Below are 24001 nucleotides of genomic sequence, written 5' to 3' on the forward strand. Positions count from 1 at the left end.
AGCAGTGAGTTGGAGGTATCTGTGCCAGGACTCAGTTCTCTTCCGGCTGCAGAGGACGCCCCCCCCCCAGGGCCCAATCCCAGAAGCCCTGACCTGGGAGCATTCACTGATGAGCAAGCCTTGAAGGTGACAGCTGCAGGAAAGCCTTCCGTCCACGCGTCACACAACCCTACAGTCACCAAGTGAAGCCTCGCAGGCGCCGCACAGCCTCTGGGCCCAGGCCGGGCCTGACAGTGAACTTATGCTGCAGGGAAGCAGGGGGATGACCTGGGGGTCAGGCTTCCCCGGCCTGTTGTCACCCATGCAACCCCTGATAATTCACCTCCCAGAAGCCTGGCGGTGGGGCACCTGCATGGTGCAGCCGGTGGGCGTCCGATTCTTGATCTCAGCTCGGGTCGTGAGTTCAGGCCCCACGTTGGGCTCCGTGCTGGGTGTGGAGCCTAGTTAAAACTAAATATATATATATTAAGCCTGTCAGCAGATGAGCCTGGGGAAGGAGCCTACTTACCGCCCACCTTGTCACAAACTGTAGGCTCAAGGGGCCAGAGGTTAGCTCTTCCGGGTAAATGGGTGTGACCCATAATTGAGGAACATGCCCACAGGTAAGGAATCAATGTTTCTTGGAAGAATATGAAACCTGATGGCCTGACTCTTGGGTCTCCTCCTTGCTCCGCGTCCGAAGCTTCACTGAGCCCCTGTGTGAGTCCCCACGACTGTGCTCTGGAGCAGCAGTTCTGGACCCCGGATGCCCAGAAGAATCATCTAGGGGCACTTTCAAATCATACCAATGTTAGGGGTCCACTCCCCCCACCCCCGCCACGAGGTGGGGTCTGGGTAGCAGTCTCTTAAGCTCTGCGGTGTTTCAGATGAACAGCTTGGGCTGAGCGCCACTGCGCCAGAGGGGGCCTGCCGTCTGCTGCCCCGGAAACCTGACTGACCGTTAGGATCACAGGGAAGCCTCTAAAATTATGCCTCACTAGGCTCAGCCCCACGTATTGCTTCACCAGCTCTTGGGTGGCACCTGAAAAAGAATTTTTTTAAGGATTCTAAGGTGATTCTAATCGACCGTTTTATGGTGGTCGAACAGCATCACACGCTACGGAGATATTGTTCATGAAAAGAAGAGTCAGTCACTGTGGCAAACTTCATTGTTGTCTTAAGAACTTGCCAGCGTGCGCCCCCCTGCCCCCCTAGCTTCAGCAGCCACCACCCGGATGAGTCAGTAGCCACCAACATCAGGCAGAAAGACGGACTCGCTGAAAGCTCAGGTGACTGTTAGCAGTTTTAGCAAGAGAGTATTTTTTTGTAATAAAGGCATGTACATCGTATTTTAGACATAATGCTGCTGCAGGCTTAATCGACTAGAGCATGGTGTAAGCATAACTCTGATTGCCACTGGGAAACCAAACGTTCATTTGACTCACCTCATTGCGTCGGTCTGGAGCCCCGCTTCCCTCGCCCTCCGAGGCGTGCCTGAGCCTGGTAAACATACTAATAAGGAGATGACATAGTATGTCAGAGAATGGAATGTGCTATGAAAAAAAACTGCAGGGCAGGGCGGGGGAGTCCAGAGGTGGGGGAATAGACCAACTGTGGTGTTACAGAGACTGCTGCCCTCCCCAAATGCAGGCGGCACCGGTGACTTGTTTCAAAACCACAATATGGCAGAGGTGACAGGATGTCAGTCCTGCAGTTAGGTCACGTTGTGTGTTGGTGACAGGAGGTCACTCCCGTGGTTAGGCTGCCTTCTATGAGACTCCATCTGAGCAGACCGGGGAGAGAGGCTCTCTTGCTGGCCCTGAAGAAGCAAGCAGCCATGTTGGGAACTGCCCATGGAGGGGGCCTCGTGGCAGGGAATGGGGGGGCGACTAGGACGCAAGGCCAGCCTCTAGCCAATGGCCAATAAGAAGCAGGCCCTCAGTAGCACAGCCCCCAGGAAATGCATCCTGCCAACAAGCAGGGGAGTGTGGAAGCGGATTCTTCCACATTTGAGCCTCCAGCTGAGAACGCAGCCGGCTGACACCTGACTGCAGCCTGGCACGACCAAGCAGAGGACAGCTGAGCCATGCCTGGACGCCAGGATGCCTGTCCCACAGGAACTCAGGTAACAAACAGGTGTTGTTTTAAGCAGCTAAGTTTGTGGGAAGCAGGAACTGAATACACATAGGAAAGCAGGTGGGCTCCACCGAGTTGCTGAGCTCTCAGTGGGCAGGAAGTGGGAGTGCGCCAGGTAGCCAGCCAAGGATGAGAGTGCCAGGCGAGGGGGCACCAGTGCAACCGGACACAGGCCAAGTGCACAGGCTGTGTGTGAGGAGCAGTCCGGCGGCTGGAGAGGAGTGAGGGAGGGGGCAGGGGCGAGGGAGGGGGGCGCAGGGACGAGGGAGGGGGCCAAAGGCAGGAGGGAGGGGGGGTGGGGAGAAGGAGGGCGCACAGGGATGAAGGAAGGAGGACAGGGCGAGGGAGGGGGCGCAGGGGCGAGGAAGAGGCGCAGGGGTGAGGGCGCAGTCGCGAAGGAAAGGAGGACGGGGTGGGGGAGGGGCGCAAGCGCGAGGGCGCGGCGGACGGGGCGGGGGAGCGGCGGGCGGGGCGGGGCAGCGGGCGCAGAGCTGAGGGGCGGGGACTGAGGGGCGGGCCTTCCGGCGGGGGCGGGGGTACCCGAGGAGGCCCTTGCAGAAATGGAAACGAAAGCCGAGCCGGGCGGAGCCATCCGCCGGCGTACCACTGAGAGGCCCGGGGGGCCCCTCTTCCTAGAGCGGCCCCGGAAGGGGCGGGCCTCCCGGCGGGTACCGCGGCCCGGCTGCTCGGCTGGGGGGCTGCGGAGCCCTGGCGCGGGGGGAGGGTCCGTCTGTTCCGGGTCCCCGACCTCCAGCCAGGGACTCGCCGGTGCCCTCCGGCGTCGCTTGGGCCCGCCCCCCAGCCCAGGGCAGCGGCCTCCCCTCCTTCGCCTCCCGGGCGCTGCGGGCAGGAGGGCGAGGAGCAGCTCGGAGCGGATCGAGGTGAAGGCGGCGCCCCGGGGCCCTGCACGCTTGGCCGACGAGGCCCTGTCGTTGGCGGGGGTGCATCGTGCTGCCCGTTGGGGCCCCATTCCTCGGCCTCGACACAGCTCGTGTTTGCTGGCAGGCGGGGGGCCCGGCGGACTGTTGGGGTGCATGTGTGCCTTTGGATCCAACCCGCTAGTAATGCAGGCTCCCCCTGAGACCCAGGCTTCTGAAGGCGGGGGGACGGGCCAGCCTGAGTGGGGTTTCCAGGGACCCTGGCTGCGGGGCCACGCAGAGCTTGGAGTTCAGGAGGCCTGGCCCAGAGAGGAAAGGAGCTACTCCGAAGTTGCCGCGGGCACAGCACCCCAGCCCTTGGGGCAGGTGGCTTGAGCGCCTGTGTGCTGCGGCAGGCACTCGCGTCTACGGGCCTGTGGAGTGGGGGACCTCGGGTCCACTCCGTTTTTGACTGTTTTGTAACTTGGTGCTCTCTCTGCCGTCAAGCACCTGCCAGCTTGAATTGGGCAGAGGAGACGAAGATCCGGAATGGTTCCTGAGCACCAGTTCGTGCTGGCTCTGGCCTTGTAGCTAGGGATGCAGGGATGAAAGAGCCGTGGTCCTTGCCCTCAGTGCCGGTCCCGGCAGGAAGCTGGAGCGCAGAGGAAGCCCACGCACGCCCTCCAGTCGGGGGGAGGGGTACAGAGTGGGGGGGCGCCTTCATACAAGTTCTTGGTTTTCCTCAGTTTACTACCGAAACTAGACACCAGCGTCTGACTCCAGTGTACTTGCCTGGTGCGGTGATCCTCTGCCCTCCCCAGGAGAGCCCCCCCCCATTTCTGCATGCTCCTCGGCCCAGATGAGCTTCCTTTACCCTCAGTTCAGGCTCCCACCTGATGCTGAGAGCAGCCTCCTCCCAGAACCTGCCTCAAGTAGAGCCTTCCGGGCGACATAGGCCTGAATCCAGACCAAGTGTACCTAACCATTTTTATTTAGAAGAAGCCAGACTCAAATTCCTTGTCAGGATGGGAAATCTCGACAGTCATTTTATTATTGCCTCTGCATGGGGGAGAAGAGGAAAGCTGAAGTGTACCCTTTTGACTTTAAGAGAGTTCTAAGTATTTATACCTTAAAACCACTTGGGGGTGCCTGGCTGGCTCAGTCCGTGGAGCCTGCGACTTGATCTTGGGGTCTTGAGTTCAAGCCCCAAGTTGGGCATAGAGCTTACTTAAAACAAAGAAAGCTACAGTGTTGTCATGTACAAAAGTCAAAGACACACAGATTAAAATGTTGATGGTAAATAAATGGGATGGAAAAGAAAATTCAAAGAAAAATACATCACTGGGAATATTACCACCTAGGGCATCACATTTTGGGGTGGGACAGCCTGTCAGGGTTATGGGCCTCCTAGTAGATCAGGGTAGCCGTCACAGGCCACGAGATACCTTTGCTAAGAACGCTGTTTGCAGGGAATGTTGGAGGATCAGAACAGGACCTGCCTTTGGAGTTTTCTCTTTAAAAAAAGAAGGCTTCTCAGTGTTGTGGAGATCTCCCTCACTAGCAGTTAGAGTCTGAAGTTGCTCCAGGCTTGATGCTGGAATTCCATTAGTTAGCAGTGAGAGAAGACGAGGGCAAGGAAGCTCAGGAATAATACAGAAACGAAATAGAAGAGGGATCTCAACAAAGAACTAGGAGCTGTGTGGGTGATGCTCCTACAGACACCGGGGACTGTTGGGTCCTGTTTGAATTTGTGGCTGAATTGGGTGCTGTTAGGTGGAGTTAGGGACAGGGAACATCAGGTGTTTCAGAGGGTGTACAGAAGATCTAGTTGATGGAGGAGTTGGCTTTGGTTAAGGGCCCCAGGGAAGACTAGAGCTTGGTTAGGGAACAGGGAGTGGGGACAGTGTTTGGTGAGTCAGGGAGGCCTCCCTGAGAAGGGCCCATTCAGAGCTCTGAAGTGAGCAGCCAGCCCCATGAACACCTGCTCTTGGCCAATTTCTGGAATCAGCCAAGCACTGAGGCAGGAAGGACTGGGTATGTTTGAGGAGCCTAAAGGAAGCTGGAGGGGAGTGAGGAGTGGGCCAGGTCAGGCATGTATAGGGCTCATAAGTATGAGGGGAGCCACTGGGGGTCGGGGCAGGTACATGATAGGGGTTTGCTGGCTGCCATATGGAGGTGGACCATTGGAGGAGGGCTGGGGCGCCCCAAGTTTGATCCATCTCAGATCCAGGCTCTAGGTGACAGGAGCATAACTCCCAAAGGGGCACATGTGGGTCCTGCTGCTCCAAAAGCACATCCTCTGCTCCCAAATACAGGAAGTGGAGAAGGAGGGAGAAAATGGTGGAGGGAAAACCCCAATGTGGGGACCACATGGAGTTTTTGGTCCATGGTCTGTATCAGACCCCACTGGACACAGGCCTGGAGACCCCATCCCTGGGCAGAGGATTAGAGCGAGTGTTCTGTTTGGTCATGTCCAAACAGAACAGGCTGTTTGTTGAGCCTCATTGAGAGGCTCATGAGGTGCCCAAGGGGAGCACACAAGCAGGGAAGGGGCCACGTTCCCTGTCCCCCCCGCCATCTGTCCCTTAGCCGCTGCACCACAGCTCTGTTCCTCCCGCATACCTGTGTGATCTAACCTTCATGGTCTGGCTTCTCCGGCAGCACGAGGATTGGTGGTGTCCTCTCTGGTGCAGACTTCCTGCTCCGGAGGTCTCGTTACAAGCTCAGAAAAATGAAGAGCTGTGACTAAAGGGAGAGCTTTCGGAAGAATAGGAGAGTCTGGCCCCTGGCCTTTCTCCTTAGCCCTTCCTGGATTCCAGTGGCCCTTCCTCTCTCCTTGGGAACAAAGAAAGATGGAAAAGCCCACGGGCAAAAAGAAGGCACAGACCCCAAAGGAAGAAGGAGATTTGCTAAAGGACACTCCCAAAGGAGAGAAAGCATCTGGTGAGAAAAAGGCAAACAAGAGGTCCACTTTGGCGAAAAAGTACAGCAAGGAAGCCAGCCTGAGTCCTGAAGAAGAACACGTATTTGATGCCTTTGATGCTTCATTTAAAGATGACTTTGAGGGGGTTCCCGTGTTCATTCCTTTTCAGAGAAAGAAGCCCTATGAGTGCAGCGAGTGTGGACGCGTCTTCAAGCACAAGACAGACCACCTTCGCCACCAGAGGGTTCACACGGGAGAGAAACCCTTCAAGTGTGAGGAGTGTGGGAAGATGTTCAGGCACAGCTCCGATGTCACCAAACACCAGAGAATCCACACTGGAGAGAAGCCCTTTAAATGCAGCGAGTGCGGGAAGGCCTTTAACTGCGGCTCCAATCTCCTAAAACATCAGAAGACGCACACTGGAGAGAAGCCGTATGAGTGCAAGGAATGTGGGAAAACCTTTGCCTACAGCTCATGTCTCATTCGCCATCGGAAGCGCCACCCACGGAAGAAGCACTGAGCGCGGGGAAGCTATCTGCCAAGACGCGGTGTTTGTGCTGATGGGAGCTGTCCCTCCTTCAGCATCTGATCGATGCTGGGGGTCCGTGAGCTCAGCGCACCTGTGCCCAGGCATCCCCCTCATCATCAGGAAAACCAACCCAGTGGGGTAAGCAAGTGCTTGAGCATGGTAAAGACCTTTCTGGTCCAGAGCATCTCTGGATCAAGACACCATGATAATGTGGGAGGGGCTTGCAGCACGGGAGACTCTGGGGATATCGACAGCTGTCTGTGGGGCTCGCGAGGCAGCGCCTGCTTGTGAGCGGCCCAGCGCCTCCCTCTGCGGCCTCCGCCCCTGGTGTCCACTGTGGTTTCAGCCCTCTCACCTGCTCCTTTGAAGACTTGAGTCTGCAGACTCTTGACCTGCCGGGTCATCCCTGCACAGCCTGGCAGGAGGCCCACGGCCCTGAGCTAGTAGCAGTACTCTGCGGTCGCGCCCTCAGCACTGCACCAGACACCTGCTGTCCCCACTCGGCTGGCCATGGTGACAGTGGTTTGTGCTCTGGCTTCCCTCCTCGGGCTGCGGTGCCACCACCATCCCCCACCCCATCCCCAGGAACTGCACCCTTTGTGCATCCCCCTGGCCTAGCCCCCATCCCAGGTGAGCGGCCTGACTCACCCAGGTGGATCGCTCGGGACCTACATACTGCCACCGTGGGAGATTCCCGCCCTGGACACGTGGTGGAGGCCCCAAGGATGTGAGCACAGCTTCGAGCCAGGCTGCATCTGCCATGGGGGCCTTCAGACATGAGGCAGTGCGCCCTGCCCCCTGGGGATCGGCTCTCCAGGTTAGTTTCACTTCCTCATGCCTGGCCCCCAAGTTCCATCTTATCCCCCCGGGCAAGGCCACATGCTATGCCCAGCCCTGGTTTCCCCCGGGAGTGGTCTGGATGGGGCCCCATGCTCTCAGAGTGGTGTGGTGTGTCCCAGAACTTCCCACAGTGTGAGGGGGGCCCGGTGACCGTCAACCAGGAGGTAATGGGGCTTTGAACTAGGAAAATGTTGATGCCTACACTTTCAGCTGTTTGGACCCCCAAGATAGCCTTACTCTTTGGGGATTCCGTCCTGCAAGAAGGTCCTGAATCGGGGGGAGACCCGTTTCTCCATTGGGGGTCACAGACGCCAGAGGGCAGATGCTCCTGGTGGAAATGCTTCTCCAGGTTGGCAAGTGTTCGCTCCTGTTCTTTCTAAAAGCTGTGATGTTATGACACCTGAGCTGGACACCCTGCCCCCCCTCCCCAGCGCAGCAGGCCCTCCTACCTGACGCAGCTCGCCCTAGGTGTGGCAGGAGGTCCAGGGGGACGCACAGTGGATGGTAAAGGACGTTACTGGGACATTCGGCAAACCTCGTGTCCACACTGTCCACTGGGTGGCAGAGCCGCATCAGTTTCCAAGCTCCTGCTTGGCTTGCGGCCCCCGGCCATCCCAGACCTCATCCTTGTCAAAGATGCTCCCTAAGGTTTTCAGGGACACAGGATCATGATGTCTGCACTTTACCGTCAAATGTTCAGCAGAGAAACAGAGTAACAAGACATGTATCCGCACTGAGTGATGAAGCAAATTGAACCCGGAGTCAGGCTGGCAGACGTTTTCTGTAAAGGGCCAGATAGTAGCTGTTCTTGGCCCTGTGGCCCTAAGGCCTCTGTCCCCGCTCAGCTCCGCTGTGACATGCGACAGCAGTGAACACAGTGAATGAGCGCAGCCGTGTGCCAGCAGAGCTGTGTTGGGCGGCCATGTTGGGCCTGTCGTAGGTGGAGGGCGCGTGAGAGTCAGCCTGACCCATGTGCGCTCGGGTCCTCCAGGACTGGCTGCGGGGGGGGAAGCCAGTGCAGGAAGCCGCAGGACACCCTGGGAGGGCTGCGGAGGGGCTCCGAGCAGCGAGCCCTGGTGCCCACCTTGGGTGCCGGAGCGCAGGCTGTGGACCCGGCCCGCACGTCCAGGGGTGTCTGCGTCCTCTTCGGCGTGGTTTCGTTTGTCTTTACTGCGGCCTTCTGACACACCAGGACGCGTGTGTTCCCGTGCAGCGTCCGCCGTGAGATCTGTATCACGTGTTACAGCCCATTTCCCCGTTCCCACGGCGGCAGGCATGGTCTCCACCGCCGCCTACAGGTGCGGTGAGCAGAGGCTCACCGTGTCCTAACGGGCGTGTGGGCTGTTTCTGGTTTCGGGCGTTATAAATAATGCTGAGATAAATACCTTTTCTGCATCTCGGGCCGACAGGATGGGTCCCCAGACACGGAATGCCAGGGGGAGATCCTCGGGGCTGTGCGGGCTGGGCGCCCCAGCGGCACACGGACAGCAGGCTTGCCCTGGCCTCTCCGGCAGCAGGCAGGTGGGTCTTCATCATTGCCGGTTTGTTTGAAGAGAGGGAAACGCACTCTGACCCCATGGCTTTGGTTTCTAGAGAGGAAATGGGTGGTGAAGAACACAGGCTCTCGGGCCGGGGCTTAGCGACTTGAGCCGGTGCCTTGGCGATGTGGGACTTGGGGCATGTCCCTTAACCTCCTCGTGCTGCCTCAGTTTCCTCAGGCGTGACATGGGGATGCTTAACCTGACTCAATGAGTCAGCACGTGAAGTCCTAGGTGCAGGGCTGGCTCCTCCCAAGTGTCTTAAGAATGTCAGCTCTGGGGGCACCTGGCTGACTCGGTGGGTGGAGCTTGGAACGCTTGATCTCCGGGCCGTGAGTTCGAGCCCCACGTTGGATGTGGAGCTTCTTGCCATGTGTTTGTGTTCTTAGCAAGGCAGACATTTGCTTGTAGGCATGGGAGGTGGCCGTGCACGCCGACAGCCCTCAGCGCCTCTCTCAGGAAGGCTGCATCAGCCCGGAAAAGAGCCACAGAAAACTACTTTTTTAAAAAGTAAGACTTGGGGGCGCCTGGGTGGCTCAGTTGGTTGGGCGACTGCCTTCGGCTCAGGTCATGATCCTGGAGTCCCAGGATCGAGTCCCGCATCGGGCTCCCTGCTCGGCGGGGAGTCTGCTTTTCCCTCTGACCCTCCTCCCTCTCATGCTCTCTGTCTCTCATTCTCTCTCTCGCAAATAAATAAAAAATTTTTTAAAAATTATTAAAAAAAAAGTAAGACTTGGAAATTCTTTTTTGAATACAGTTTACCGTCATGAGAAGAATCACAAAATCAAACTGAAATCAGTGAGTGGCCTTTTCTGCCTCCCGTCGCTCAGGCACCTTTGAGGGGTTTCTGTTGTTCTTCAAATAAAACTCCTGTCCTAGGGAAAAAAAAAAACCTTCTCAATAACCTGACTCAAATTTTAAAAAAAAACATGATGAGAGCTATAAAACACTCAGACCTCACTGACACTGAAAATAGGACTCGTCAGAGCTTCTCTGGGCCACTGAAGCCGCACGGGACGTGTAGCCCTAAGAGCTTTGGTCCCGTCAGCGGACGAGCTAGAAATCAGAAGCTGAGCCTCCGGCTTCAAAAGTTATAAAAACAATAGCGTAACAAACGCAAAGTGGCAGAGAGGAAATAACAAAGAGCAGAGAGGAGCACAACCAGTGGGAATGGAGGCTGTCTCAGGCAGGAAAGCGGTGGACATTGGTTGTTCACAAGGACTGTTCAGGCTGACATCGCCCAGCAGCAGCGTCCAGGAAAAGAGCAGGAGCCACCAAACCATCACGAATGCAAAGGGGATGTGACAGCAGGTACGTCAGAGATCAGAAGAGACAAAACTCAGAGCCAGGGAACGTGAGCACAGATGAGGTAGGGAAGCCGGCCCGAGACCCCGTGCCAGCCACACAGAGTGTGTCCGGAGTCTAGAGTCTTCCCCAAAGAATGCAAGTCCAGGTGGCGCACAAGTGAGTTCAAGAACCCATTCCGGTCCTCTACGGACTCAGAGATTGAAAATAACTCACCTTATTTTATGAGCTGGGACAGCCAGGATGTCCGTGCTCTCGGCTACAGAGGCTCCGAGCACGGGGCGGGCAAACCCCGTCCCGCAGGGCAGGAGCGGAGCGCGGACCGCGGCCAGATGAGGCCTCTTTCAGGAAGGCCAGTTTGGCTCAAAACTGATGTGATTTCTCACATCAACAGATTGGGGGAGGGGCATATTATCATCTGAATAGTTACCTGTGTGCCAGATTGCACCATCCACTCATGATAACAGACCTTCATAAACCAGGAATATAACAGAACTGTCTAAACCCCTACAGAACATCTCCCAGCACCCGGAGCAGCACTGCGGCCTAGGGTCCCGTGTAGCTGGTGTCCCCTCCGCCCGCAGAGCACAAGAGGGCCGGCCTCACAGCTCCCCCTGCGCCCGGAGCCAGACCAGGAGGAAGACACACATAGGATTACGGTGGAAAACCCTGAGTGTGTTTCTCAGCAGGTGGTCCCACCGTCTATGCAGAATCTGAACACTGTCAGCACGCACTGAAATGTAAGGGCTGAGCAAGGTGTCGCGAGAGGATCAGGGTCAGGATCCCCGGAGGCCCAGGTGCAGAAGAGGAAGCAGGGGCTCATCAGGGAAGGTTTGTAGTGGGCACTCGCGGTGGCCGTCGTGGATGCAGCTCAAGTGTCCCTCACCAGACGAACAGACACAGGACACGTGGCGCTGCCAGACTCGGGCACCGCCGCCAGCCCTGAGGGAGTGAAGACCCAGGCTGCGACCCGCACGAGCCTGAGCCTCCGAAGCCCGGGGCTGAGCGCCAGAAGCCGGCCGGGGACACTGCTGTGTGACCCGTTCGCGGGAGGGGCCGTGGCAGGGGAGTTTAACGAGGGCAGGGTTGCTGCTGGGAATGGTAAGAAGGCTCTGGGGGTAGGGCGTGGGGATGGGTACGTAGCATGGTGAGTATTTAATGCTGCTAATTGTACACAAGCAGTTAAAATAATAAACACCATGTATATTTCCCCACAGTGAAAAAAGTCCATTGAATTTGTTGTGCTGTTAACAAAATGCAGTTTTAAAAAGCTATCAATTCACTTTAGCAACGAAAATAGCATTTCCTAGCAAGTTAAAGATGTGCCATACCGTGCTAGCCCAGAAATTTCACTCATTAAAATACTGTAGTGAGCTTTTTTACATGCGCAGTAATATAGTGCATGTGGAGTGTCAGAAAAATTGGAAATAACCCAAATGTGCCTCAACAGTGAAGTGGGGCAGAGGGAGAGAGGAGCCCGGCCCCCCTTGGGCGGAGGGCAGGCAGGCGGGTGTCTGGGTCCTAAACTGCATGGACCGTGAGCGGGGCTTTGAGCTGCTCATGCATCACATCATATTCACCCAAGGTTTACATGCATTTGAAATGTTACATTTTCTAACTTTCTGAACTTTTGGGGGACATGAGCACTTTCCCCCTGGTTCTGTTGCCGTCCAAGTCCGGGGTGCATGGCTCGAACCCCTGCTGCCAGCGCTGGCCAGTCGGCTTCCACGGTGGGGGGTGGTGGGGGGAGACACACGTGTCCTCACGTGTGTACTTGGGGGGGCGGGGGGAGACACACATGTCCTCACGTGTGTACTTGTAGCTTCCCAGCAGCCAGCCGGGTAATAATTGCATTTCTTTGCTCAAAAGGTAATTCTTGTCCTTTTCTGGCGTGAGAGCAGATCACCCCAGTCAAGAAGTTCCTGATGAAATGTGCCTAGAAGTGAACCTCCCAACTAACCCAACTGCCCCAGTCCTGAGCCCCGAGGAGGAGGTGAGGAGGCCCCTGGGTGAGCAGAGAGGAACCATCTGAGGGCCGGGTAGGGGCAACGGGGCCCAGACAGGAAATCCGAGCTGGGGGGGGGGCAGGGGGGTGCCGCAGGTGGGCTGAGTGATGCCGCAGGTGAACAGCGCCCCTCTTCTCCTTGTCTCTTCCCAGAGCCCCGTGAAGGCAGCAAACTCCCCGAGCTCGAACTCCTGGTGGGGCCTTCCCCAACCTCTCCAAAGGCCACAGAATTCACACCTCTCGCCCCCACCCACCCAGGAGGGCAATGCTGACGCCACCCAGCCTTCTAGGAAAGCACTGCAGGCTGAAACCCCACAGGCAACATCAACAACTTTCCCAGCGTCCTGGGGATGTCCCAGAGAAATGCCTTTTCCAAATGGGAAACCTTTAGGACGCCCTGCTGAGCATGGTTCTCTTGCTGGAGAGCACTCAGAGCAGCACCTCGGCACCTGGCCCAGCGTGGAGGGCGCTGGGATGGCGGGGGCCATGGAGGACACCTGCAGATGTCCCCGGGACGTGACGTCGATCATCCAGCAGCATCTGTCCCTACGGGGCTCCTGCCGGCCTCCATCTGAGGGAAGGTGGGAGCCAGCGCTGTGGGAGAGTGGGCAGTGAGGGCCACACAGCAGGTGGGGCTCGGCTTCCTCCTCTCCCCACAGGTTGGGGGGCTCACCTGTGACTGGGTCCGCTGCATTCCTGGGGAGGCTGTAGGCACCAGGGTGTTACCTGGGCTTGATTTCCAGTGACCTCTTGTGTCCATCCCCAGTGTGGACACCAAGCTGTGATATTCCTTTCCCCTGCAAGTGAGTGAGGCCCCAAGACATGCTGCAGAGTATACAGGTCTGGAGGCAGCCCTGCAGCCTCGGCTCCAGGGAGCAAAGCCCGGGGCTCCCCGGTCCTGGTGCTCGTGGCAAAAGCCTGTGGCACAGGGGACACTAGGACATTTGCTCTGGAGTAGGACCAGCGAGGGCAGGGTTCTCAGCCAGGACGGAGGGGTAAAGGGGGTGTCCCCGAGGCCCAAGGAAGCCGTGTCCCCAAGGCCCAAGGGACCAGAGAGGGAATGGGCTGAGGGCCAGTTCAGGGTGGGAGTGGCTGCAAAGATGATGGGGCAGACTGCGTGTCTCCTACCCAAGGACATAGCTCTGCTCTGAGCGGCAGCCCGTGCCTCCAGGGACCTCTGTGCACTGAGCGTAGAGTTGGTGGTCTCCTGGTGTCCTCCTCACAAACTCCAGCCTCCTGTTCCACGAACCACAGGGTCCTCCCCTTGACCAGAGTCCTGCCAGGACCCAGACGGGGCCATGGGGGCCAGTGGCCGCTGCTGCCTGTGGTTGTCTGCAGTCTCCGTAGACAGAGCCTTCCCAGGTCCCTGTGGCATTCCAGTTTTAACACGTGCGTGTGTCCTGATGACTCGAGCACTCGGCTCCTGGGGCTGTCCTCACTCCCGGTGCAGTGCGCGCCCCTGGGCTGTCAGAGCTCTCGCACAGCTGTTGGTCATGGTGCAGGAAGTGGGACTTTCCAAACAGTCCGTCTGATGGCTGTCGGCTCTGTGATCTCTTCAGTTCCTTCAGTCCTCAGCGAGTGTGTTCTGCGTCGGGGGGCCACATTCCGTCTTGTCTTATCCTAGTTCTGTGGTGCACTTTCCACGTGCTGCTGTCTCCCTCCCAGCGGATGTGGCAATGGTTCCGGGTGCTTTCCTGCCGCCTCCCTAGCGTTTACCCCGAACGCGTCTTTGTCCTGCTGCTTGTGGATGGTATGTTTTCTCCTGTAATAAACATCTGTTCTGACCCATTCACTGGGTCCCGCTCAGCTCCCTGCAGTTTGGGGGTGCAGTCGGGACGCCCCAGGGCCTGCAGAGCCAGGGATCCAACTGGTCACTGCCTCCAGATGCGTCTCTTGGGGGCTGCCTCACATTAACCAAACTTGTAAGAGAACGATATAAACCAAAAGGAATCTGCTGACTCAGGATGAGAGTGAGCCCTCATGGGACAAAATACTATGTCCCTCCAGGGACACGGCCTTCCTGGCCCCAGATTTTGGAAAACTAGGGGTTCCTTGGTTGCTGCTGCCTGTAGTCATAACCCTGGAGGGGATGTGGGAGGCCCCTCGCCTGCTGCCCTGCGTTCTGAAGAGCCCGGGTCGGCCCACCCTCCCATACCCTTGCTTACTTTGCCTTCCACAGAAGGAGAGAAGTTGCATGATCAGGGACAAGTGAAGGACTCCGTGACGGTGTGGTGAGACAGGATGAGAGCTGGGAAACGGGCAGAAGCCAGCCTGGAGCCGCCCATTCCTGCTGAGGATTAGTGCGACCATCTGCTGCAGCGGCCTCACTCACCCCACACTGCAGGCTTCTAGCCCTGCAGGTTCTGTAGGAATCCGCCGCTGCTCCCCTCTGCCTGACTAATGCCAGGCCCAGGGCCAGTACTGGGAACAGGATAGCTCCCTGACTCAGTGGAGCTCCCATTCTAGCGTGTGGGAGAGAGCAGACGCCAAACTGGCAACACACCCCGAGGGCACTCCTGCCCCCCAGAAGGGGACGTGGTAATACCTGGAGACATTTTTGCTTGTCACAACCGAGGGGAGGCGCTACTGACATCTGGTTGGTGGGAGCGGGGAAGCTGCTCAGTGCCCTGCAGAGCACAGGATGCCTGGTGGCAAAGGACCCGGCCAAGGATGGAGCTCCAGGTTAGCCCCAGAGTCAGGTGATGGGTGGGCAAGACACACGGGCAGGACAGAGAAGAGTAGAGCTGTCGGCGAGGGGGAGGCCAGGCAGCTCTGCGGGAACCCAGACACTTGACAGGGGGCCTGTGGAGGCTGAGGAGCCTGGCGGCACCGCGGGGCCGGGCCAGGTCCCCTGAAAGTGGGACAGAGGCAGGCGGGACACGTGATTGGCTAGGAGTCTCCACAGCCCCACCCTCAAAGGAAACAGGAGGGTGCCCGACGCCACTGAAGCTAAACCAGCGGGCCACACACAGGCCAGCAAGGAGCGGGTGAGGGACAGACTGAGAAGGGGAACTGGGAGAGGCGAGCCCCCAGCCACCTCTGTGCATCGTGGGCCACATGTCCAAAACAGAACTTGGCTTGTGGCCATTGCCCCATCTCAGAAAGCAGGCCACCAGTCACCAAACCAGCTTGAACCGCGAGTCGTCGTGCCCCACATTCCAGTGAACAGCGGGTGTTCCCGCTGTTTGGTCCCCAACACGGGCCTACCCAGCCCACTCTCTAAACCACCTGTCTCCTCCTGCCTCCCTGTGGTCCCAAACTCATCTTAAAATGCACATCAGGGGGTGCCTGGGTGGCTCAGTCAGTTAAGTGTCTGCCTTCGGCTCAGGTCATGATCTCAGGATCCTGGGATTGAGCCCAGGTTGGGCTCCCTGCTCAGTGGGGAGTCTGCTTCTCCCTCTCCCTCTGATCCTCCTCCCTGCCTGTGCTCTCTCTCTCTATCAAATAAATAAATAAAAATCTTTAAAAAAAAAAAAAAACACATCAGATCTCACTCCCCTGCTCAGGACCTTCAGTGGCTCCTGGTGCACTTAAAATCCAGGCTCCTAATCATGCCTTCAAGACTGCTTGCCCACCTTGTTCCATTCTCCCTTGGCTCACCACACTCTCAGCTTGCCTGGCCTCTTCCAAACCCTTGGCAGTGCTCATGCCTCAGGACCTTGGCACATGCTCTTCCTTCTGCTTTGAAGACTCTTCCCTCTAGCTTTTGTGCGACTAGCTTGCCCTACTCTCTGCCTCCCTCTCCTCTGATGTCACTGCCTTAGCGAGCCCTCCTTGGACCACAAAGCCCGTGTGTGCTCCCTCCAAGCTCTTACCCCAGCTGTGGGGGGGTGTGTTGCCAGTTTGGCGTCTGCTCTCTCCCACACGCTAGAATGGGAGCTCCACTGAGTCAGGGAGCTATCCTGTTCCCAGTACTGGCCCTGGGCCTGGCATTAGTCAGGCAGAGGGGAGCAGCGGCGGATTCCTACAGAACCTGCAGGGCTAGAAGCCTGCAGTGTGGGGTGAGTGAGGCCGCTGCAGCAGATGGCCGCACTAATCCTCAGCAGGAATGGGCGGCTCCAGGCTGGCTTCTGCCCGTTTCCCAGCTCTCATCCTGTCTCACCACACGGTCACGGAGTCCTTCACTTGTCCCTGATCATGCAGCTTCTCTCCTGCCTGGCACCCGCCCTGCAACCAAATGTTGGGATTCTTGGGCTTGGGCTCCCCTCCCTCCGCCCTGGGCATCCCTGCAGCCCGGGGCTCCCTGGCTGGGCGTGGGTCCTGCCTTACTGTCCTCGTGCTGTCCACCTGGCTGGGCTCAGGGCGAGCGTGGGCAAACCAGCCCCTGGACGTCCATCCTGCTGGATTAGTTCACAGAAGCCTATTCCGGCTGTCTGCTTTTCCTAACAAGGAGTGACACTTACTTCTCTCTTTCTGGGGTTGTAATAACAGGACTAAAAAAGAGACTTCGGATGCACATCAGGAGGAATTCCATGGTAAGGTTTGGGAAATTTTGTAACAGCCATTCCTCAGGCCCTAGAGTTTGGGAACAATTTTGGTGGTAGGGCAGTTTAGAGGGGCGTTTGAGACACCCCAAAAAAGAAGAGACTTTGTTCTCAGCGAGCTCGCCAGCGACTGATGGCCGTCCAGCAGAAACACCGCGAGGGAAGAAAGGCGGTACTGACGACGCTTTGGGTGCAACTTTTCAATTGCATCTACAGCCAGGGGCCGAGAACTCGGGGGCGGACTGCGGGGGCCCTGCACCGCCCCGGGCGGAGCAAAGCTGGCGGCCGCCCCGCCCCGCACCGCCCCGCGCCGCGCCACGCCAAAGAGGCGGCGGTCCTCCGGCGCCCAGAGCGTCCCGGAAGTGCGCGCGGGCGGGCTGGGGCGGGGCGCGGGCGCACTTCCGGCCGGCGCGCGGGCGGCCGCCTCCCGCTCGGAAGGTGAGTGGGCGCCGGGCGGCGGCGGCGGCGGCGGCGGCGGGGATGCGCGGCCCGCCCGCGCTCGCGCGTCGTCCCCGCGGGCCCCGCCCTGGCCTCACCCCGCGCCGCCGTGACCTCGGCCGGGGGGCGCGGGTGGGCGCCTCGGGGCGCAGAGGAGGCCTCCGCGGCGTGGCGGGCCGCAGCGGGCGCACCGGCCCCCGGCGAGCGCGGGGTCCGTGTGCGGGGCGCCTCCCCACGCGCCCGGAACCGCGGGGACGGAGCCGGCGCTGTGCCCACTTTACAGGTGGGACACGGAGGCTCAGAGAAGTCCGCGGCCGGGGGCGTGAGCGCCGGACCTCGGCCGGGCAGGCTGCGCCCTGTGGCCCAGCGCCCCGAGATCGGGCCGTTCCCCGCGGGGCTCAAGCTCCAGGCCGGGAGGAGAGGGGGCGGGAAGGTCTGCTCCTGGCCGCGGCGTCTCCGTCCCCTTCGCCTGCAGCCGTTTGCAGCAGTGTGGGCGTGGAGCCTGCGCTCGGATCTCGTGCCGGTGGCCCGGTGGGCGGCCGTGTGCGCGCGCTACCTGTGCGAACCAGGGTGGGGGAATGTGCCCCTTCCCTGATAAGTCCCGGGAAGCGAACCGGGTAACTTGAGCTGAGACTTAGGAGGTTGAGGGCCCGCACCCAGACGTCATGACTGCAGCCCCACCCTGCGTCCAGTTGTGTCCACTTCCCCTAGCGTCCGTGACCCTTCCCATCATTAGGGAATGCGGTGTGCCGAGATGGCCCAGGCGCTGGCGAGGAGCCCTGTGGAGGCTGCCTCCCCACCTTGAAGCAGATACTGTTGGCAACCATTGCTTAATGTACTTTAACTTTTGTCCTTCCTGCGTCCTCTTCTTCACACCCTAACGAGGAATCCTGCTTCACCACAGTGTAAAAGAAAAATTCTCACACTGCATCAAACCATGCTTGCAAACCAAATTAAAGCCAGATACCTTCGACCCCAGAGGAGGCTCAGAGCACTGTGGGCCGCTCATACGGTTTCCGGCCCGCAGCTTCCGGGGCTCTGCAGGGTCAGAGGAAGGCGGTTTTCCTCTCAGGAATTGTCTTGTTAAGATTTAATCTAGAACGTTCATGCTCCAGCAGGCATAGTGCGGTTTCTCACCCTTCTCCAGGGCCAGCAGCCCCCAGCTGTGCTGCAGGAGGTTCTTCAGGGAGATCCCACCTGCTTTAGGATCTGGGTTGGGAGAACGTTCCAGACCAGACCGTTGCTCAGATGAGCGCTTGGACTTGGTCCCTGTGGGTGTGCTGGTGCTGTCCACGTGGCGGAATAAACATACCAGGGGCCCAGCTGCTCTCACTCCAAGCCCCACATGCCCCCCCCCCGGCATCCTTGGCCCCCCCCTCCGGCGAAGGAGCCCCCAGCTCCCCTGTGGCTGACCGGCAGCTGGCATTGCCCCCGCCCTCCACTCATCCCTCTGACCCCCCTCATCCTGCCATGGTTTTCATTTCCCCAGGTCCCAGGTGTGCATACCTTCAGCAGGCCTTGGGGAAGATGGCGACCCTGGGGGACAGTCAGGAGCCCCCTCGTGTCCCGTCCCCTGTCAATCTTGCGTCACCAGGGACACCTGGAACCCACCACCGCGAGGCCCAGCTTCACCTCCACGGTCATCAACACGGTACTCACCCTGCGCTCCCTCCGCCTCCCTGCACCATTCGCCTGGCCCGCACCACCGGTACTGCAGGCTGGAAACAGGGCGGCTCCCTGGGTGCTGGGGCTCCTGCACCCTCACACTTGGGTCGGGACGGGGCAGCCATGGTTGAGGCTGGAGACCAAGCCTTGTGAGCAATGGCTCTCCACAGTCCCGTGGGACTGTGTTTGGGGGTTGGGGAAGAGCAGCCTCTGGTAGGGCCCTGTGTCCTCCCATCTCCCTTTATGAGCCTTTGCTCCCACCCCAGGAAAATAGCATCCAGAGTTCTGGGCAGGCTGGTTTGGGTTGGGGCCCCCCGGGACCTGCAGGGATGGAGCTTCCAGCCTGTCCCAGCCTCCTGGCAGGGTCTCATCTCAGGATGTCAAAGGCATGGCAGTAGCCCATGACTGGCAGGGCGCCAGGGGCGGAGAGGTGTCTAAGCCCATGGCATGTGGTGCCCCTGGGTCTTGCTCACAGCCATCAGGAAGTCGCAGGGGCTCTGTCCATGCCCCACGTGCCCCAGGAGGCCTGGCCTCGCTCCTCACAGCTGAGGACACAGGTGAGCTGATGACCACCAGGTCAAGGGCCTGGGTGTGTTTCATCTCACCTGTGTTCTAAAGAGCTGGCCCTGGGCTCAGGGGGTGGGGCTCGCTCTGCGTCCGGGGCTCTCAACTCTTGGCAAGCCCCGGCATTACAGGGAGTGACGTGATGATGGCTGAGATGCGCCCGCTCTGTGCCGAGGGCTCTGTGCGGGCTGTCTTGAAGCCTGGTGGCCACATTAACAATGAGGACAGTGAGGCCCACAGAGGTCACACACAGCTAGGGAACATGGGATTCACCTCCCAGTTCAGTCCAGGATTGGAACGGGAGCGGCTCCTAGCCGTGCCCTGTGCTGCGCCTGGCTCGGGGATCTCTTCCGGCCCCATGCCCATCCCCATGGAGACCAGGCTGGGGGCGTGGGGGGGTGTGGAGTTGGGTGCTGCCGGGAAGGAGAACATGCTCTGCAGGCCTTTGCTGGTACATCTGCCTCTCCCTGCAGGGTGGTTTGAGGGCCTCCCCCAGGGCCCCCACCCCCTGTGTCCGCACCCCCTGTCCCCATGCAGTCAGGATTCCGGGGCCCACTCTGCACCTCCAGTTTCTCATGCCACCTCTCAAAACAGCCTGGCAAGGTAGGGCCTCCTGTCCCCATGTTTCTGACAGGGACATGGAAGCCCAGACGTGAGCCAGTGGAAGCCAGTAGGATTTAGAACACATCAGTGTGACTCAAGCCCGCCTCCCCACACTGGGCCCAGCAAGCTGGGGCCCGTGGCTTCTAACTGGCAGGACGTAGGACTGGGGAGGGGCTGTCCCGAAGACATGCAGACCCAGCCAGTTCTGCTGGATGAGAAGACTGGTGCCCAAGATGCAGGTCCTCCTGCCCAGGCAGAGTGGGGCTGCCCCTGATCCAGCAAGAGCCTGGAAGGCCGGGCTGGGTCCCCTGAGCCACAGCCAAGTGCGCTCAAGTGCCCAGGGGCCTTGCCCAGTGAGAGGGAGTGTGGGCTGCAGCCAGCAGCTTCAGCACGCTCTGTACTATTCAGAAACGGGGCGGGGGGGGGCTGCCTGCAAGGAAAACAACCAAGGTTGATCCTAAAGAAGAGAGGGGCGGGGCCTCCAGCAGGCTCTGAAGGAGGAGGCGTGGCTGGAGGGTGATGGGGCCCAGGGAGGTCCAAGGGGCCAGAGGGAGGAGAGGGGTTGCCTTCGTCCCCTCCTCGTGGAGAGCAGCCCAGCAGAGAGAGCTGGGCCCCATGACCAAGCTGCTGTCCAGGGCAGAGGCTGCCCCTCACGGTCGACCTCATTTCCTTTGCTGGTGACTTCCTCGGTGCCCTGGGGGCCACACATGCCCTCAGAGGAAAGACCCCAGCATCTCAGGAACCTACCCAGGGCCCTCCAGCCAGTGAGGCCAGGACTTTTGGAGCCCCAGTCTCTCAACTCCCAGACCAGAGTGGGTGGGGTCCGCCCTGCAAAACCTGGGGTCCCTCATGCCCGCCCCAGGGCTGGGTGCCACCAGTCTCCCACATCACCTCACACAAGAGCCAGTTTCTAAATCTGGCTGGGCACAATGCTGGAGGGGGGCAGAGGGCGTCCTTGAGCGGGGAGCCATCTGTCCGCTAGAGCGGGTGAAGGGAGCAGCATGGGCACAGGGCACTCGGCCTGGTCCCTGGGGGTGGGGTGGGCATGAAACTGGTGCAAAGAGCTGGCGGCCACTCCTCCCCGAGCCTCCAGAGCAGGGAGTTAGGTGGGTGGGGTGTGGAACAGGGCAGACACTGGGAGCTAGGACTGTGCTGGGCTGGCCAAGGGGCCTGGCACAAGGCTCTGCCTGCCAAACCACAGGCTTCCAGAACTCGTTCTGGAAGGTATGGTCTGGAGCCCTGCGGCTGGAGGGGCAGTCTGTGGGCAGGAGCAGGGGACAAGAAGGACGTGCAGCCCCAGGTACCAGCTGCCCAGAGGTGGGGAGGAGCCGTGTGGCCAGGGCGGCGCTACCCCCCAGCCAGGGACAGGCCTCCCAGATAGGGTGCCTGGCCTCGGCACCTGAGACCTGAACTCTGGCTCTCCCCCGCCCTGACTCTCTTCTCCCCATGTCCACATCCAAGCATGGACTTTCTGTGCCATTTTACAAACAAGGAGCGTCCCTTCCAGCCAGAAAAGCTCCCCCTGCCCTCCTGGCCCCGAACGCCTTCCCCTGTGGTCCACGAGAGCCCAGGCCTGGGGCCTCCACTGAGCAGAGCAGGTGCTGTGTCACGGCCTCCCTGGAGGTGCCCGGGGTTGGGGGACACAGCCCAGCCAGGGCTCCGGCCTTCAGAGGTGGTGGTGAGCGGCTGGAGGGCTGGGGGAGGGGACTGTGAAGGTTGCAGCCCAGAAAGGCCCGTGTCCCCAGAACTGCCCCCCACTCCAGAGCAGCCAGGCAGTGCCTAGGGCCCCTCACTCTCCGGGAAGGAGTGTCACGTGGCTGCGCCCGTCTCCCTTTGTGGCTCCTGGAGAGCACCGGCCCCCCGGGACCCCCAGGAGGGCAAGGAGGTGTGTCGTGTGAGGAGCAGTGGCATTCTACAGGCAGCTGGGCGAGGCCTGGGCTAGGTTGGAGAGGAGGGGGAGACAAGCCCCCATCCCCCTGTGCCCCCAGACCCCTCTGGCTGCAGCCCTGAGGCGCTCTCCCGGCCACTGCAGGAGGAGCAGCTGTCCGACCTGGATCTCCAAGATGTGGAGGAGGTCCAGATTGGCAGAGACACCTGCTGGCCAGGTGAGTGAGCGGAACCCCCATCCGGTCCCTGCCCGAGTGCACGTACCCATGGTTGCCACGTGCCGGGCTCTCTGCAGCGCCCACTGCTTCGGGCACCACGCTCCCAGCACACTGCATCTCACTTGTCCCTGCCTCAGTGCTCACTTCTGTCCTCGATGGCCCGGACCCCTTCCCTGAGCCCCAGAGCTGTAGCCAGTCAGCATCTCCCACTCAGCAGCAGTCCGCCACCAGGCCAGCAGCCAGGGAGTCATCCTGGTCCCCTCCTCCCCACCGTGTAGTGCGGTGGGCCTCCACTAGTCCCCTAAATTAAGCTCTGGTCCCCATCCCCTTCTCCCCACAGCCTGGCTGGGGCCCCACTAATTCCGGCCCTCAGCCCCTGGCCACATCCCCCACCCCATGGACGCCCTTGGGACGCCCCCGTGGGGCCTCCGTCCCCCCTTGCTGGGAGGTCCTGGAGGTGTCAGGAGCTTCACAGGGGGGCAGGCCCGGAGACCGTTGCCACCTAGACTCCATCTGGTTCCTGGCACTGCCGCAGGGGGGCGGCCGCATCCCTGCCCGGAGCCTGGGCAGCACCCGACGCAGGGGGCTCTGCCACTGGGCTCTGGGGGCGTTGTCCCCCAGGTCTGCCCTCACCCTGGCCCCCAGCACTGCCGCGCTCCGTGCTGGCGCTATCAGCTAGATCGGCAGAGCCGGGGTCCGGCGGAGGGGGAGGCCGCTGCCGGGGTGGGTGCCATCTGCCCCTCCACGTCTCCTTTCAGACTCGGAGGCAGAGCCCGGGCAGGCTCCGTCATCTCCCCACCCCCGCCATCCCGAAGACGAGGTGGACCCGGCCGGGGGGGCACTGAGGACCCTGCCCCGCAGACCCAGGTGTGGGGACCGCTTTGGGCAGGAGTCCGGCTTGGAGCGGCCCACGGGCCAGCTGGCGGGCACGGCGCCCTGCTCCCAGAAGGCGGGCCCGTGGCGCCTGACGCTGCTGCCCCAGGGAGCCTCGGGGCCGGCGGGGGAGCCCGAGCGGGCCGGCGAGCCGGAGGGCGGCCGGGCGTCGGGGCCCGGGGCCCGGCAGGGTGGCCCGCGCGGCGGGAAGCCGCACCGCTGTGAGGCCTGCGGCAAGAGCTTCAGGTACAAGTCGCTCCTGCTCAAGCACCAGCGCATCCACACGGGCGAGAAGCCGTACGCGTGCCACGAGTGCGGGAAGCGCTTCCGCGGCTGGTCGGGCTTCATCCAGCACCACCGCATCCACACGGGCGAGAAGCCGTACGAGTGCGCCCAGTGCGGCCGCGCCTTCAGCCACAGCTCGCACTTCACGCAGCACCTGCGCGTCCACAACGGCGAGAAGCCGTACGCGTGCGGCGAGTGCGGCCAGGCCTTCAGCCAGAGCTCCAACCTGGTGCGGCACCAGCGGCTGCACACGGGCGAGAAGCCGTACGCCTGCAGCCAGTGCGGCAAGGCCTTCATCTGGAGCTCCGTGCTCATCGAGCATCAGCGCATCCACACCGGCGAGAAGCCCTACGAGTGCGGCGAGTGCGGCAAGGCCTTCCGCGGCCGCTCGCACTTCTTCCGCCACCTGCGGACCCACACGGGCGAGAAGCCCTTCGCCTGCGGCGCGTGCGGCAAGGCCTTCGGCCAGAGCTCCCAGCTCATCCAGCACCAGAGGGTCCACTACCGGGAGTAGCGGGCGGGAGGGACCAGGGGGAGGTTCCGGGGAGAGGGCTCCTGCCGCCCCCTCTTCCTGATCCGCGCAGCGAGCCCCGCACGCCCAGTGGCCCAAATAAATTCTTTTTAACGGATGGACATGGGCGTCGCTCCTGCCTGTCTCTGGAGAGGCGTGGCTGGCGTTTGGTCTCGGGGAACCACTGCCGCGGGCCTGACGCCTGGAGGCCTCCTCACTGAGCCTGGAGCCACAGCTGCGTGTTTCCAGGCGTCGGGAGCCCAAGCGGCACAGGTGAGGTCGGGGGGCGGCTGGCCGAGGCAAGGTGCCTCCTGTCCGTCACCCTGAGCCGTATGCGGAGTGGCCCAGGCTTCGCAGCTGC

At 60.5% G+C, this 24001-nt stretch overlaps 2 protein-coding genes and 1 long non-coding RNA gene across 11 annotated transcripts; 2 read left to right on the forward strand and 1 right to left on the reverse strand.

Moving 5' to 3' along the window:
- Positions 1–1551, reverse strand: LOC115937541 (uncharacterized). 2 transcript variants are annotated; one of them, XR_014144471.1, is made up of 3 exons: positions 1425–1551; positions 349–1021; positions 1–244 (listed from the first exon to the last, which is right to left on the reverse strand). It is a non-coding gene; the product is annotated as an uncharacterized LOC115937541 (long non-coding RNA). The 2 variants fall into 2 exon arrangements; XR_004072810.2 differs by having other exon boundaries at positions 323–1021.
- Positions 1552–1972: 421 nt separating this feature from the next.
- Positions 1973–13918, forward strand: ZFP41 (ZFP41 zinc finger protein). 7 transcript variants are annotated; one of them, XR_014144465.1, is made up of 4 exons: positions 2765–8785; positions 10621–10938; positions 11977–12100; positions 12266–13918. XR_014144465.1 is itself a non-coding variant. In XM_031019714.2 (2 exons), the coding sequence occupies exon 2, from the start codon at positions 5825–5827 to the stop codon at positions 6413–6415; it is 591 nt and encodes a 196-aa protein (XP_030875574.1). In that variant the 5' UTR covers positions 1973–2104; positions 5634–5824; the 3' UTR covers positions 6416–9528. The 7 variants fall into 7 exon arrangements, 3 of the variants coding, with proteins under 3 accessions (XP_030875574.1, XP_030875575.1, XP_030875573.1); XR_014144464.1 differs by lacking the exon at positions 10621–10938; XR_014144466.1 differs by lacking the exon at positions 10621–10938 and having other exon boundaries at positions 2765–7241.
- Positions 13919–16975: 3057 nt separating this feature from the next.
- On the forward strand, positions 16976–23762 carry GLI4 (GLI family zinc finger 4). Of its 2 annotated transcripts, none has more exons than XM_081816647.1 (4): positions 16976–17034; positions 18524–18685; positions 21855–21971; positions 22730–23762. In XM_081816647.1, the coding sequence occupies exons 2-4, from the start codon at positions 18562–18564 to the stop codon at positions 23641–23643; spliced, it is 1155 nt and encodes a 384-aa protein (XP_081672773.1). In that variant the 5' UTR covers positions 16976–17034; positions 18524–18561; the 3' UTR covers positions 23644–23762. The 2 variants fall into 2 exon arrangements, with proteins under 2 accessions (XP_081672773.1, XP_081672772.1); XM_081816646.1 differs by lacking the exon at positions 16976–17034 and adding an exon at positions 17042–17317.
- Positions 23763–24001: the final 239 nt, after the last annotated feature.

This window comes from Leptonychotes weddellii, chromosome 4, assembly GCF_054177405.1.
Source record: "Leptonychotes weddellii isolate Sample4059 chromosome 4, ASM5417740v2, whole genome shotgun sequence".
NCBI classification, from domain to species: Eukaryota; Metazoa; Chordata; class Mammalia; order Carnivora; family Phocidae; genus Leptonychotes; species Leptonychotes weddellii.